The sequence below is a fragment of the Daldinia vernicosa genome, assembly GCF_022497035.1.
Source record: "Daldinia vernicosa strain CBS 139.73 unplaced genomic scaffold F5Y00scaffold_4, whole genome shotgun sequence".
NCBI lineage: Eukaryota > Fungi > Ascomycota > Sordariomycetes > Xylariales > Hypoxylaceae > Daldinia > Daldinia vernicosa.
The window spans coordinates 206839-220409 of record NW_025953920.1 but is presented as its reverse complement, the minus strand read 5'-3'; the positions used below and the strand labels follow the sequence as shown (position 1 = coordinate 220409).

General features: G+C 45.7%; 4 protein-coding genes across 4 annotated transcripts; all 4 read right to left on the bottom strand.

Annotated features, from left to right (window-relative positions):
* Positions 1 to 400: 400 nt before the first annotated feature.
* Positions 401 to 2256, bottom strand: F5Y00DRAFT_225412 (putative iron reductase domain protein). Its single transcript, XM_048006163.1, has 4 exons — positions 2047 to 2256; positions 1168 to 1994; positions 926 to 1113; positions 401 to 867 (listed from the first exon to the last, which is right to left on the bottom strand). The coding sequence occupies exons 1-4, from the start codon at positions 2093 to 2095 to the stop codon at positions 540 to 542; spliced, it is 1392 nt and encodes a 463-aa protein (XP_047869022.1). The 5' UTR covers positions 2096 to 2256; the 3' UTR covers positions 401 to 539.
* A 637-nt stretch (positions 2257 to 2893) lies between these two features.
* On the bottom strand, positions 2894 to 4680 carry F5Y00DRAFT_131908 (PLC-like phosphodiesterase). Its single transcript, XM_048004223.1, has 4 exons — positions 4032 to 4680; positions 3714 to 3967; positions 3364 to 3659; positions 2894 to 3276 (listed from the first exon to the last, which is right to left on the bottom strand). Exons 1-4 carry the CDS (start codon positions 4289 to 4291, stop codon positions 3217 to 3219), a joined length of 870 nt encoding a protein of 289 aa, XP_047869021.1. The 5' UTR covers positions 4292 to 4680; the 3' UTR covers positions 2894 to 3216.
* A 4144-nt stretch (positions 4681 to 8824) lies between these two features.
* F5Y00DRAFT_271586 (uncharacterized protein) lies at positions 8825 to 9698 on the bottom strand (the record flags this gene model as incomplete). Its single annotated transcript, XM_048012827.1, has 2 exons — positions 8825 to 8976; positions 9038 to 9698. 2 exons carry the CDS (start codon positions 9696 to 9698, stop codon positions 8825 to 8827), a joined length of 813 nt encoding a protein of 270 aa, XP_047869020.1.
* A 1707-nt stretch (positions 9699 to 11405) lies between these two features.
* Positions 11406 to 13410, bottom strand: F5Y00DRAFT_225404 (pseudouridine synthase). Its single transcript, XM_048006162.1, has 2 exons — positions 11516 to 13410; positions 11406 to 11428 (listed from the first exon to the last, which is right to left on the bottom strand). Exon 1 carries the CDS (start codon positions 13193 to 13195, stop codon positions 11747 to 11749), a length of 1449 nt encoding a protein of 482 aa, XP_047869019.1. The 5' UTR covers positions 13196 to 13410; the 3' UTR covers positions 11406 to 11428; positions 11516 to 11746.
* Positions 13411 to 13571: the final 161 nt, after the last annotated feature.

The window sequence follows — 13571 nt, the reverse complement described above, 5'->3', positions numbered from 1 at the left end:
GCTGGTTCATATGGGGGTATTCAGACAGTGTATATTCGAGACACAAGAACGTTACCGCACAGTATCATACTTTCGACCGAGGCGTACACAATGGTTACGTTCGCCTCTTGCTACCATATGGGTGTTATTATAATAGTTTTATGGTATGCTAATCTTGAAATAGCAATGTAGCACCTTCGAATACGAGAGAATGATATACTCGATAGAGACTTGTGTATCTCTACGCAACGTTGCCGGAGGCTTATAAGAATTATAAATATCGAAAAGGGGCTATGGGTCCAGGTACCTACCTGTACCCAGGCAATTAGAAAGAGCAAGAATAAAATACGTTGATAGTCGGTTGGGAATGGCTACCCTTTTCATTACTTCTTTAATATTCACCCTTTAATATGTATGTTGCGCCCCGTTGCCCAATTGACCCGACCTCGTCCCTTGCCCTCCCAAGTATAAATGAATGATCCGATACCCAAACGCCTATTGATGCATTTTATACCGTCACAGCCTTGGTAATTACCTCTTAAGTTCGCCATACCACCCCCTTACACGTATTCCCGAGTATTCTGCTGCGGTCCGAGATCTGCCTTCATGCCCTGTGCATGATATGGCGCATACGTGCTCATGCCCGGTATGCTCGCATTCTGCCCCATGGGCTGTTGCGGATTCGCGGCACCGTTACCTTGCCCTGCCTGGCCATTTTGTTGGTTCCACGGCTCCATATTGTAACCAGTTGGTTCGTTCTTAGACTTGTTCCACTTCTTTTGGATGAACTTCTTCGTAACGAGGATGAGGATCATGGCCGGGAAGAGGAAAAGAATGAGTCCTGCGAGGACGTAGTTGTATTGCGATGCCTGAGCGAGAGGGAAGCCACTGCGTTGAAATGTTAGTGGATTCTATCTGGCCTAGATGGGGCGAGGGGGAAACTCACAGGAATGCGTTAACAACACCCATAACGATGATCACGCGGCCCATCCATACATGAATAGGGGCCATCTTGGTTGTCTGCTGTGTCTTCTTGAAGTTGCGGTGGTGCAGGAAGCCCAGAGCAAACTGGGCGAAAATGAAAATGAAGATGAGAATGCCGATAACCTGGTGAGCAGTATTGACCTTCTTAGACTACTAGTGTGTTAGCAATGCCTTTCAGCGCTCATAATATAATAGCCCACGTACCCTATTGTAGTACTTGCTGATCGAGAAGCCAAGACTCGAGCCGACAATAGTGAGAATGAAAGCGAAACCCTGGTTGATACCGTGCCAACGGACCCAGCTTCCCAAGCGTAGGACAAAAATGCCGAAGGGATATAAACCAACGAACACGAAAACCATGATGATCGCGTGCATCAATGCCGCAACATCCTTTTTACCTTCCTTCGATAGCCCCTGAGTCGTAGCGACCAGTGTGCTGTCCTCCGACCTGTCAATTATCGGAACACCCGCCGGACCCGTAGCGTGGGCCATGTTTAACGTGAATGTACCGTAGTTATAGTGCATCCTCAGCGGCGCGTCGAACGAATCAGACTTCAGGGTGCTACTGTCGCCCGTGGCGTATATCATATTCTGCGACTTGCTCGCAATATCGATCTTTCCCTTCCCATCTGACCACGACCGGCAGTTGCCACAACGCCCATTGAAGATAAACGTCCCGTTATTAAGTCCGGTGCCGTCCAATGCTTCAACCTTGATATCGGGGGTGTACACGGGTTCCGAGTGACCGGAAGCGATTCGTGGTGATAATGTGACGTTCTGCCCCGATTCCGATGGGTATGCCAGCAGAATCAATGAGCCAGCCATGCGGTCGGATCCAAGTCCAACGGCTCCCCAACTTGTTCCCTCCGGAAACATCAACGAGAAGTATAGATCGGTGGTAGAATCGCTAGGGACATTAAGTGCGAACGCGAGGTCTCGCGGGGGTGAGATAAAGACCGAGCCAGCGGTCGTATTTGATGATGTGCTATTAGCATCCTGTGCTTGTGAAGAGGTAGCGAACAGAGATAAAGCTACTTTATGTCAGTGGTCGATACGAGTCAAGGGTGATGAGAGGAGATATACCTGCAGAGGCAACTAAGCTCAGCCGGCTGAGTGTACTGAAGGTCTTCATGTTTCTGACTATACGAAGATATTATCGGGGTATAATTGGTGTTAAGGTCAAGTTAAAGGTACTTAAGAGACTAAGTAAGAGACTAAGGATTATAGATAAAATTGCAACCTTCCCACAAAGACGGAAATATGAAGAAAAGGAAACGCTAATGTCAATAGAGATAATGTAGTAATGAGTTCTTGACTTTCCTCCTCTCCGCGGCAATGGCCCTTTTAAATAAGTATACTCGCCCGGCATACCGGCATAGCGTGTGCGGCTCCATATCCGACAACATCGTGATGTGCCTCTCTATTGGATCTAAGATGGCATACCGGCGGCAAGGTACCGACCCTAGTTTCGTCATAATTCTAGAGCGCTGATTGGTGGGCTTTTGAAGCTCCTTGTAATGCGGAGATATTGATTGGCTGTGGTTGACTTTTCAACCTCTGCCAAGCGCTCAGAATGCGGCCCGCGCTTGTTGAAGAAAATGATATTTATAGCTGCCCTACGATTGGCTAATTTAATGAACTTACACGCTGAGAAATTCGAATTTCTTCATTCGCTAATAACAAAGTCGGGCAAATTGTATGTATGTACCGCGTAATCAAGTTCGATCTCATACTAAGTTGTTCCTTTGTACGATGTTTTGCTACTAATAATGGAACCTACACAATGTGGAGACCAATCTCAAACGAAGCCGCAGCACTTCATAGAGCGAATACCCGATTGTTGAAAGCTAAAGCTTCAAAGGACTTATGAATAGAAGTGTAAAGTATAAAATGTTATTGAGTTGATTATACATCGATGCTTTGTACTACGCATATCTAGTTGAGAATTATACTCTTTGTAACTTAATTTGTCAATTTCCAATACCACCACACCATACCTAGACCGCTAACCAAAATACTCTAACCAATACGGGATTGCATCTCTCAGAGAATATAATCTCAAATATATACATGAAAATTAACGGAGACCATAACGTTGTCTGCGTTGATCCCAGACATGAATGATCCACTGGCTAATTGGGTATCATCATAGCATGCAAGGAACTAGGAATACGTAACGCTCAAAAATAAAGGGTCGTCATCATCATCGTTATGATAAATCATCGCCTCACGAAATCTCGCCTCTTAAGAGATCTATAGCCCGTTGAGCAAGTCCTGGGCTTGTATCGTGTCTCCTAGGCTGACATAATCAAGCTACGGCCGTTCGTTAGCAATTTCCTAGGTATAAAGCACGCTGACTAGAATACTCCAATCTTGCCTAGATGCTGGGTATGTACTCACCAAGACTACGTTGGGCACGCGGCCATAGCTGCTCTTGCAAGTGTCTGTCTGCTCGGTGATAGACTCTACCGAGTTTGTATTGCTTGCCTCGACCAGATCCGGGATTAAGACATCAGGCAAGACTTCAACGTTCCGGTTATGGTTGGCGAGGAACATCCGACCGTCGGCTGAAACGCCTGAGGGCCTATCAATGCCGCATCCGCTAAGTATATCCTCTGTTGGGTCAAATGGAGTCTCGAAGTAGTATGCGAACTCGTCCAGAATGTACGGGACCTTAGAAGTGTCCATGTTGTAATCTGTCGATTATTAGCTTACCCAATTGAAGGACTCATGATACAGGCAACTCATACCCATAAACACCACGACTCTCTTGCCGCTTGAGATCATATCTCCCAGAGTCGGCCAGTCATCTAGACCGAGCGTCGTATCCGGTGTAAAGACGTAGCTATCTAGCCCAGTTGACGTGAATGCATCGCCATACTTGGTGATGTCAATCGCATCGGGGTTTGTCAGAAGCAGCGTTACAACTTCATTTGGGTGAGCATCGATCCAAGTTTTAATAGGGCCCAGATAGTCTTGTAATGAGCCGGCATCCTCTAATAAGCTATTTCGCAAAATGTTACTATTGCGTCCGTGTAATGAAGTAATAGACTCGAGATATAACTTACCACGAGGTATGGCACATCTGGGGCGATCCGTCCTTTTCTTGGGTCTGCGCCTGAAGAAATCGCACACCTAGATCTAATTGCTCCGTCGGGTCGGTTAACTGGTTGTCTGCTGGGCCAACCCCAACGAAAGGCGAGTTGTGAGCCCCCACGAAGGTGACCTTGCTATACTGTCGATCGCAGAGCTCAGCATGCCCATTGCAGTCCGCCGCGAGAGACCCCGCCGCGACGGCAAGGGCTGAGATAAGGATATTATTGCGCATTTCCGTGATAGTCTCTGTAAAAGTGGTTTAAAGAAGAACCGAATTTATATAGTGATCAACACTAAGTATATATACCTAGAATCAAATAACGAATGAAGATCTGGACTAGATCTGGATCTATCGCGACACCATAATATGTATTGTTGCAGAGCGCCTTTGTATTTAGGTAAATAGGAGATATTTATGGCTGGGCGCATGAAAGCATTGAGAGGGGGAACAAACAAAACACCAATGGGAATTGTCGAGAATGACCAGGGGTCGCGAGACTTCTTTCACCAGGAACAAAACATTATAAAGGCTCCTTTCTAGCGTGTGCCTGTGACATGTGGGCGGCCATCCCGAATAGAGATTGAGACCTTCTGCATTTGCATCTAGAATGTGTCTTAAGGGGTTCTGTAATCCGTATGGATTCGGGCCTTGTGAGCTTGTTACCGAGTTTGACAAGACAGCTGGATCAAATAGGAGCTCGCGCGAGGCCCACGGCAAGACAAGGGTCCCCGCGCCCGCATCACTAAACGTACCCTTGATGCTACGCCACCTATAGCTGGCTACCTGATACGGATTAGAGATCTCTGGGTTGTTTATAAGAGATCTCGCTTTCCTACCTATTAGGGCAGGCCAAATACAAAAATGCATGTCGCCTAAGATGTTTCCTAAGATGTTTATCATGGACGCGACACCGATCATCCTCACCTGGCGCCTGTAACTTTTATGAATGACCATTAAACGCTCAAGTGCAGAAGAGTAAAGGTGTATGTATTGTACCTTGCAGACTTATCAACCAGTTAGAATTTCTAACTTAGAATTGCTAAGCGAAGCTCTGGGCTGTTGAATGTCTTTATTAGTATTAGTTGGGAGCGGGGTCCACACGCCTGAGACCCCTTTCCAAGCTTGGTCATTCCTCCGTCTATTATTGGTAGTTAAACACAGCCAAGGCTTCTACAAGGGTTAGTGAAACTTGTGCCTTTGTCAAGTACCGAAGTCTAATCTATCTTCAACAGACAGTTTCTATCGTGTAGCTATGTAACTTCAACATGGCAATTAGTTAGGTAAGTAAAATTATATTATTAGACCTAAACTTGTGATGCCGTAAAGGATCTAGTAGTTACCTGTTATAGTCTATTGCCGCGTCTATTCCCGTCATATAACTCAATTTTCCGTTTCCCCGAAAGTCGGATATTCTATTCTATAGCAACTACACCAACCAAAACCATCACACATGCCGTCTAATCCGGTCCAGTCTCACGAATAAGTCAAGTTGTATCCATAATTCTATTTCATAATGCCGATAGTATTATGGTCAGGTGTCCTGGTTTCGTGGAAAGAATAGCGCGAGCTAAGTTAAGATACTATTCCGAGAAAAGTCCCTAGGTTAACGTCTTTTGCACAATAGTATAGGAAACTGTAGCTCTCGAATAGGTCCGAATAACCGGCAGAGCCTGTGTAGCGGCGACACATCTCCTTACTGGGTTCGGAGAAAGTATTCCGGTGACGTCTCCGCCCACGCGGGTTATATACTAACCTACGTGGTTCGCACGTGGCCGATGGTTGTGAAGAATTGGGTATAAGATTGACGGGAAGGATTGACGGGAAGGACTAAAGCAGGTTCAAACTTTATATTGCGAGGAATACAGGGTATTTAAATGGATGCCCATGTGATATATCAGGTGAAAAATCGGCATTAACTCGGAACCAGATGCGAGTCAAGAAGTAGCCGTTTAGTCTACCTGTTTGTGGGCTCCATCATTGACCTCCGGAAGCGTTACTGGAATACTTATCCCGCTAAACCAGATAGTTAGAAATCCTGGAGACGAGCTACTTTTCAAACACGCTAACAAAAATTGTAGGTAGAATGATGGCCCCATGGAATGACCTAACCTCAGGTGACTATCAAGTCTCGCCGAGTTACGGTCCTAGAGGATCCCACCAACTATCTCGTCGACGAGCTACTAAGAGGTACGTATTCGGTTTAGATGTCGATCTGCTAGAGACACTGGTAGGATTCGGGGTCTGGTTCGGGGTCTGTCTTGTTACGTAATGCCTTGTCTAGTTTCCTGGGCTTTTTGTCTAAATATCATAGGCACCTAATACTTATGGTGTTGAATCTACTAACCTAGGATGCTATAGTCTACAATATCTGTAACAACGAGCCGGGTACCGCCGCAGATCCTAGTAGCTCGTGTGATGGTGAGGAATTAGCCCCTTAGTTCTTGCGCAGGGCCAAACTAACTCGTATGCATATTGTCCGATATTCAGCACGAATAAGCGCCCTAAAGCAGATAGCTCCCGTCTAAGTGTGCGGATCTGCTCCTAACACAATCCGGAGGTATGTCCGATCTTAGCCCTGAGAAGAGCCGCATTTATATATGGAGGATAGTAAAACTTTATTTATGCCCCATAGGGAAAATTTGTGCTTATATGGGGAAGATGCATACCGAGAATCACTACTTGTTACTAGTTGCAAATAAGGCATCCCGAAGCTACATAGCCAGAATAGCTTGAAGAATGATCTGCGTTAGCCGCTCGTCCGCGCGCGAGATTTGTACCGCTTTTGGTTCGGATACATACATAGCCCCCCTTGACGACGATCTCCCGATTTCTAGATCGAAGATGTAGGCGGGGAGAGGTAAGATGCATGGGGTTGTGAGATTAGCAAGTTTTCCGGGGTAGAACTTGAGGGAGAAAGGGAGAAAGCTCCAAGGTTGGGAAGGCTGGAAGGTTGTACGTGGCTGTGACTAGAAAGTTCTTTTTCTTTCAAAATGCGTCCAGACTTATTAAAGCCCTATAACTACGCGTAAGTATGCTATATAAGATCTGTCAACAAATATAGAGTTCAGCTAAGTCATCTAGACTCTTAGCCCACGTGCCATCCGGCCAAAAATGATGTAAAATGAATTCATGGCTCCGTTGTAAATCGGACACGCATAAACTATTACGGAACCACCTCGAAAAGCCACTGCGAATGGAATTAGCGATTATGTACAAGTTCAGTGATAGCCTGAGGCTATCGTGCGAATGAGTCACTTACCTATGCTCCCGATGTCTTGGTGGTTCGGGCCTATTGACATGGCCCCATTCTGTCCCATAACTTTCTCGAACACCCAGCATGCCAGGCGCTACAGGCGCTGCCAGGTCCCTAATTCGAGGCCTCTTACGTAATATGAGGCTCTAAGGCCTTTTACATGGTATAAGACTTGTCACTCAACAATATCTTTTTTATAATACCCCGTCTCTATACAATTTTAACACCATTAGATGCGCCTCATCATAGGGATTATAATGGTATAAGTAACAGTCATAAAGTACGGTGTATTGGCTGGGAAATATAGTATACGTATTGCTATTTACAGATTACTTAGCCTTATACACAGATTACATGCCACTATTCCGAAATTACTTTGCTTATTTAGAAATTACTTGTTTAATAACTTTTCAAAGCACGGTCGCATCTTAATATAGCTAGCATCAATCAATTCAGCTCAACTAGGCGATTCTAATAGTATATATAAAATACTTATATCTGAAAAAAAAATATCTAATAATCCTGACTTTCTGTAAAGTCTCGTAAGCGACTTTTGTCATAATGTACCCCAGGGAACTCATCAGCCAATGTGGAGTTGCGCTACCCCAGATCCGCTACCTTCTCCATGAAGATCTATTGTGGGAAATGGCATGTATTTAACATGGATCGAAAGCTCAAAGTGCTAGAGTTTTGCCTACCTACCTAGGTATCACTCTTACTTACCCTTGATACTCTGTCATATTAAGTTTCGAGCACAATGCGTAAATGAGAGCCGAGGTAGTGATTATAATAATATTTTATTTAATTCTGCGTGTAATATGCATACATCTAGTCGAGCTGGATAGACATTTGATATATTGCCTTATGGGCTAGTTATCTTAAATGCCTGATGTTTCTTTCGGATTCTTTTCATATTGATCATTTCTCATTCCGTCCACGACTCAATTCATAAGCAGCCTATATCAAGACAGCTTAATGTGAGTGCGTGGCAATACCGACTGTCCCTGTGAACTCCGGATAACACCTTGTGAAGTTCTCCCGCAGTGCTTAGTTTTCTAGTTTCCGTAACTATACATTCCTTAAACTCCTTTTTCGCACAGGTGGCACCAGTAGCACTGTCGATGGCTAATGCTCTAGCAATACCACTAAGCCAGTTCATGACCCGTAGATATTTGTTGTAGGTATGGCGAGTTTCCCGTGTTAGCGTAGATATCTTGTCGCTTGATAACTGCGTCGCGCAGCGCCGGATAGAAGAAGCGAATCGACTTATTGCTCGTGTGGTATCATCCACTGGCTCGGCCGGGGTGTCACAACTCTGCTGGGCCCAGTATAGACCTCTTGAGTCGGCCTGATTAACCGGGCGATGAGGACTCGGTATAATAATAAGCTACCCACGGCCGGACCAAATATGACTTTGGAGTGCGATCGCTTCCCTGTCATATTAATTAGGCGTCGGCTGCCCTCGATATATCCTATTAGGAGTGCGTCATTTCGACATGGAGCCTTCATGATTAGAAGGTGCATCTCCCAATCTGGGGTATAGGTGAGTTGTGCCCGAGTGTCGCCTGTTGAGGCTGGTATTGTGGCATTTGGTACACGTTCCACGGTTGAAAATTGTAAGATGCACTGACAGGCATGATGTTGATCGAGCCGCATTCAAATCCTATAATTATCTTGATTAGAAACTCATGTGTGGACTTGATATATCACAGTCGGAAACTTACCGGGCTTCGAATCGTCAAAGGTACCCTCGCCGTTGACGCAAGACATGGTAGGAGAGCGGACCGTAGTGGGAGTGCTAGTAGGAATGCAATTGCCTCCGAAATCATCTGTACCAACAGAGGAAACAGGACTAGATACTGTGGATGGGAGGGAACATGGTGCGGTTGCTGGCCAAGCTTCTGTAGTATCGGGCATATTGTTGTAAGGAGAGATATTCTGCATCATGGGGAAGTTGGGCGCAGACTGCCCGAAAGATGAGGGCCCAGGAGGGCTAGAACTGTGGAATACTATAAGACGGTCAGTTGCTACATCCCACGCCGAATATGGGATGAAGTGCTGACCAGGGTGGTATGGTTCACTTGTGTTAGCAGCACGAATGCCCATGCTTTCTCTGAGGTGTTGAAGTTCATTCTCCAGGCTCCTATTCCTCCGGAGGAGCGTTTGAATAGTCTGATCTCGGTCTTGATGGCTGCGGAGCTCAGCTATCTCTCTCTCTAGGCTTTCGATGTGTTCTTTCGTCCTGGCACGAATTGCTCTTTGAGCGTCTCTGTCGTTGGCACGCTTTCGAGCGAGCTGCGAAGGAGTAAGTGTAGATACACTCCTAGTACCTTTACGCTTTCCGGTCTTGTTGGTCTCTGTCGTGGGCTTCATGCTGTTGGACATCTTTGGATTTGGTGTTGACTGTAGTATAACTTTTGTGTAAGATGATATGACAATGGATGTGCCTGAAATTGCAGGTGATGCCAAGTACTTTAAGAATCAGATAATGCGTCTAGTCGTTTCGATCTACACAGCACGAGATCTGATGAGAATCATGTTGACATAACATGGAATGTTATATAGTAGACGGGGTGGCTAAGTATCTAAAGAGGATAGCTGCTGTTAGTATGTAACCGCCATACATATGACAGAAACTAGAACTAGGAATAATGTAGCTAGCCTATTTTCTTTGGAAGGGCTTCCCCATGGGAGACTAGAGATTGAAGGATCCCCCCAGTACGGCAAGGAGGTAAATGACCGCCAAGGTCACAGGAGTCCAACACATACCCAAACAGTCAACATCGTTCCAGACCATTTACCAAATCACTACGCATCTAAGTAATTCTTCGAAAGATACAGTAGCTTGAAATATACAAGTAGCCAGGATGTTCAATGTTACTTGGTGGAGATGTTACTTGAAAAAGCAAAGTATCAGGACACTCGAAATACTATGGCAAAATACAGTATCTCGTGATTTCGGGATGATATTTACCATCTAAAATTACCTGTTTAGGCAAAGATTAAGCCAGAATCTTCGAACGGTTTTGTATCTTTCCGTAGAAATAAAGCAATACGATACTTATTGACTGCTTCAAGTAATATCTCCACCAAATAACATTGAACATCCTAGCGACTTATACTCTGGCCATACTCGTTAGATACGTGGATATCATCGACGGACCTGAAGGTAAAGTTCCACTCGAAACTAGCCCAAGTAATCAGGTAATCTTGACAGCCTCGGTCCTACGTAGTCTGCTAGACAGCTTCAGCGTAGTGACGGCGGTGCGTGTGTCCTAGGATACATTATATGGGAATATGTAGCGGTAACGGCAAGGTCAGGGGTTCTAAATAGACTTTACGCTACGCTACTAGATGGAGGCCGTTTTAAATCGGCCCATGGAAGATCCCCCGGAGCGAATCCCCGGAATGTGCGAAGTCGAGGGCGCATAGGTACGTCTATAGAGTCCGCAGGCTAAGGCTGGGAATCACATCGAAATCTGTCATCGCTCGGGGAAATGCAGGTCTCGAGTTGGACCGATAAGTTGAGACCAATTGGACCAACGTCCATGATACTAAAATTTTCCAAGTCTTGCCTTTCGGAATTCGGCGTCCTCAGTTTGTGTGAAAATTAGTATGAAGGGCTGTAAGACTCCCGGTGATTGAGGTATTGTGGAGAAATAGAGACTCGGCTGGCACAGAAAAGGAAAGCTGTATCGTATTCATGACCTTCGGATTACCCGAGTTATTCCCTTTTCTGAGACTAATAAGCCACGACGAATACTCCCGGCGGATTTGCAGGGATGTCAAAACGCATAGAGGTGAATGGTGATGCGTTTGATTATTGTATTTGTGATATTTGCGCCGATTCCAACCGTTTCTAAACGCTACCGCAACTTCTCGGTAGCTGTGACGGATGAAGAGGGTTTCTATATTGTAAGTGATATATACCACTAATATCTTGAGCCATATTTTGCGATGTAGCTATCATTGAGTACCTAGTTTAAGGTAAATGCTCCTTGAAGGGAGCCAAGATCCGGGGGATGGAGATCAAGGTCAAAGTGGTGCCATGGCCCCATGCAATCAATATCTGGACGCTATCTGAACCCTGTCTGTGGGATAACCCAAGCGGTGGGCTAATACTCCAGACCTGTTAGTAGTTCCAAGCAGATGAAGTTTCACCATCAACTACCTACCCAGGTAGATAGCTAGTATTATCTTACTAGGTTAGTCTAGTCCTTATGAGCACTGTTTGGAATGCAGTAAAGAAGTATACCGCACGATCCCATACTTGGACTTTACGTCCTACTTAGTCATGAAGGACTGTGATAAGAGGTCACATTGCTTCGAAACCCTGCCCGGTATCGTCCAACTGGGCAATGCTGACATTACATGGTCGTTCTCTTCGAGCTATTCGATAGGTGGTAGTCGATTGGGGATCAAGGCGCAGCGAATCATACAATTTCGGGGTTGACATCTTTTACTGCCGAGACCAATTCTTCCATGCCTCCGACTTCTGTAGGCCCCGACATGCCAGAAGGGGGCAAAGCCCAGCCCGGAAGAGGGCTAACGTAGCTCCACTCGCCACCTGCATCCTCGTATCGAAGACTATGTAGCCATAGCGAGAGCTCCTGTAGTCCGGGATCTGTGTATAATGGTGTATCACAGATCTTACAGAGCTCACCAGACATCTTTTCCGCCTTTTTCTTATAGTACTCGTCCACCATCTCGTCATGGTAAGCAACGGCGTCTGCCACTTCTTCTTTTCCCATTCGATTGAGACGCGTAATAATATCTTCGTCTGTGTTTTCAAGCGCCTCGGGGTCGTTGTATCCAAGATTCATTCCCCAAACCCTTTGATTAGCGTAGATGGGATCGTTTTGAATAGGATGTCCTAAATGCTGGAGGTGAACGCGGATCTGATGAGTCCTGCCGGTAACTGGAAGGCATCGCACAATGGAATATCCTTCCTTGCGTAGCCATGGCCTACGCTCATCTTCGGAAACGCCTTCTATTTCAGAAGGATCATTATCTGCCCCCCGTCGCGGCTCTCGTGGGGGATAATATGCTAGCTTCTTGAAAACCGTGCGAGCCGTTTTTCCGTTTGCCCGTACTCGATTTAATCCAAGTTTTGGAGAAATTTGAAGTAAAGGCTGATTGCAAACTACCTCCTCGTCAGGAAAGTTGCCGATAACCCTAGCAATGTACTCTTTTCGCACACTTCTTTGCTTAATCTGTTCACCTAGGCGATCGGCCGCCTTAGGATTCTTTGCGACGAACATGATGCCGCTGGTTAACCTGTCGAGCCTGTTGCAAGTATATGCGGTCCAGTCTGGACCCCTCTCGGCCTTCATAATTTCGATGACGGAGTTGAAATTATATCTTCCTGCGGGGTGGACCGGGATCCCAGAAGGCTTGTTAATTACAATCATATCCTCATCCTCGTGGAGGATTCCTATGTCATCTGCCGTGACTGGTGGTTCGTGCCGATGTATAGTATGTGATACAAGCTCTCCATTTTTGAGGATATGATCTGGACTAGTCGGTTTACCGTTGACGCATATTTGACCCGTTTCCATGGCATTTTTATAATATGCCAGCGGTCGGTCTCTAAACTCGCTCTCGAACACGTCTATAAGCGTCCTGCCTCTCCATCGCTGTTTACACCAGGTTTTATACGTAAAATGATACGGAGCGACACGTCGTAAACCATTCTCGAAGTAATATGGCCGCGGCCAAATATCAGCGCACGGAGTAGTTAGGTTGGGGGATATACCATCATCCTTTTTCGTGACAGTTGCTGGCTCAGCGATGGTCAAAGCTTCGATACCAGGCATAATGGTTGCCGTAGGGGTTGTTGTCGAAGAAGGCGACACTTCTGCAACTTGACTCATAATTCTCATAATTAATCGGATCGGAGAAGAAGTTGATCGTTCGTTCGCCTGACGGGATGTCAAGATCCCGACGGAACCCCACAAACGTCGAATTATTATTTTGGTAAAAACAAGCTTTCGCTTTTACAAGACGGTAGAATTCATAACTATGTCGTATTTCCCATAAATTCCAATCCAATAGTTAAATTGCGGGGTCCCTGATATTATGCAATGTAAGATTCAGGTTCCAAACTTTAGAGAGCATTTGCGTAACTGGGGAAATCTGACGGTGAACACCGGCAGTATAGAACGGCCCGACTAAAATTTCCGATACTGTACAGAGGTACCTTACCTATTGCTTATGTAACTCACCAGTATCTAGGATGACTGAACCTCGGCTTTTAGA

Coding starts and splice junctions, on each gene's coding strand:
- F5Y00DRAFT_225412 (XM_048006163.1), bottom strand. CDS start 2,095: ATGAAGACCTTCAGTACACTCAGCCGGCTGAGCTTAGTTGCCTCTGCA. Junction 1,995..2,046: donor GAGCTTAGTTGCCTCTGCAG/GTATATCTCCTC, acceptor GACATAAAGTAG/CTTTATCTCTGTTCGCTACC. Junction 868..925: donor GGTGTTGTTAACGCATTCCT/GTGAGTTTCCCC, acceptor ATTTCAACGCAG/TGGCTTCCCTCTCGCTCAGG.
- F5Y00DRAFT_131908 (XM_048004223.1), bottom strand. CDS start 4,291: ATGCGCAATAATATCCTTATCTCAGCCCTTGCCGTCGCGGCGGGGTCT. Junction 3,968..4,031: donor CAGATGTGCCATACCTCGTG/GTAAGTTATATC, acceptor TTTGCGAAATAG/CTTATTAGAGGATGCCGGCT. Junction 3,660..3,713: donor GAGAGTCGTGGTGTTTATGG/GTATGAGTTGCC, acceptor AATAATCGACAG/ATTACAACATGGACACTTCT.
- F5Y00DRAFT_225404 (XM_048006162.1), bottom strand. CDS start 13,195: ATGAGAATTATGAGTCAAGTTGCAGAAGTGTCGCCTTCTTCGACAACA.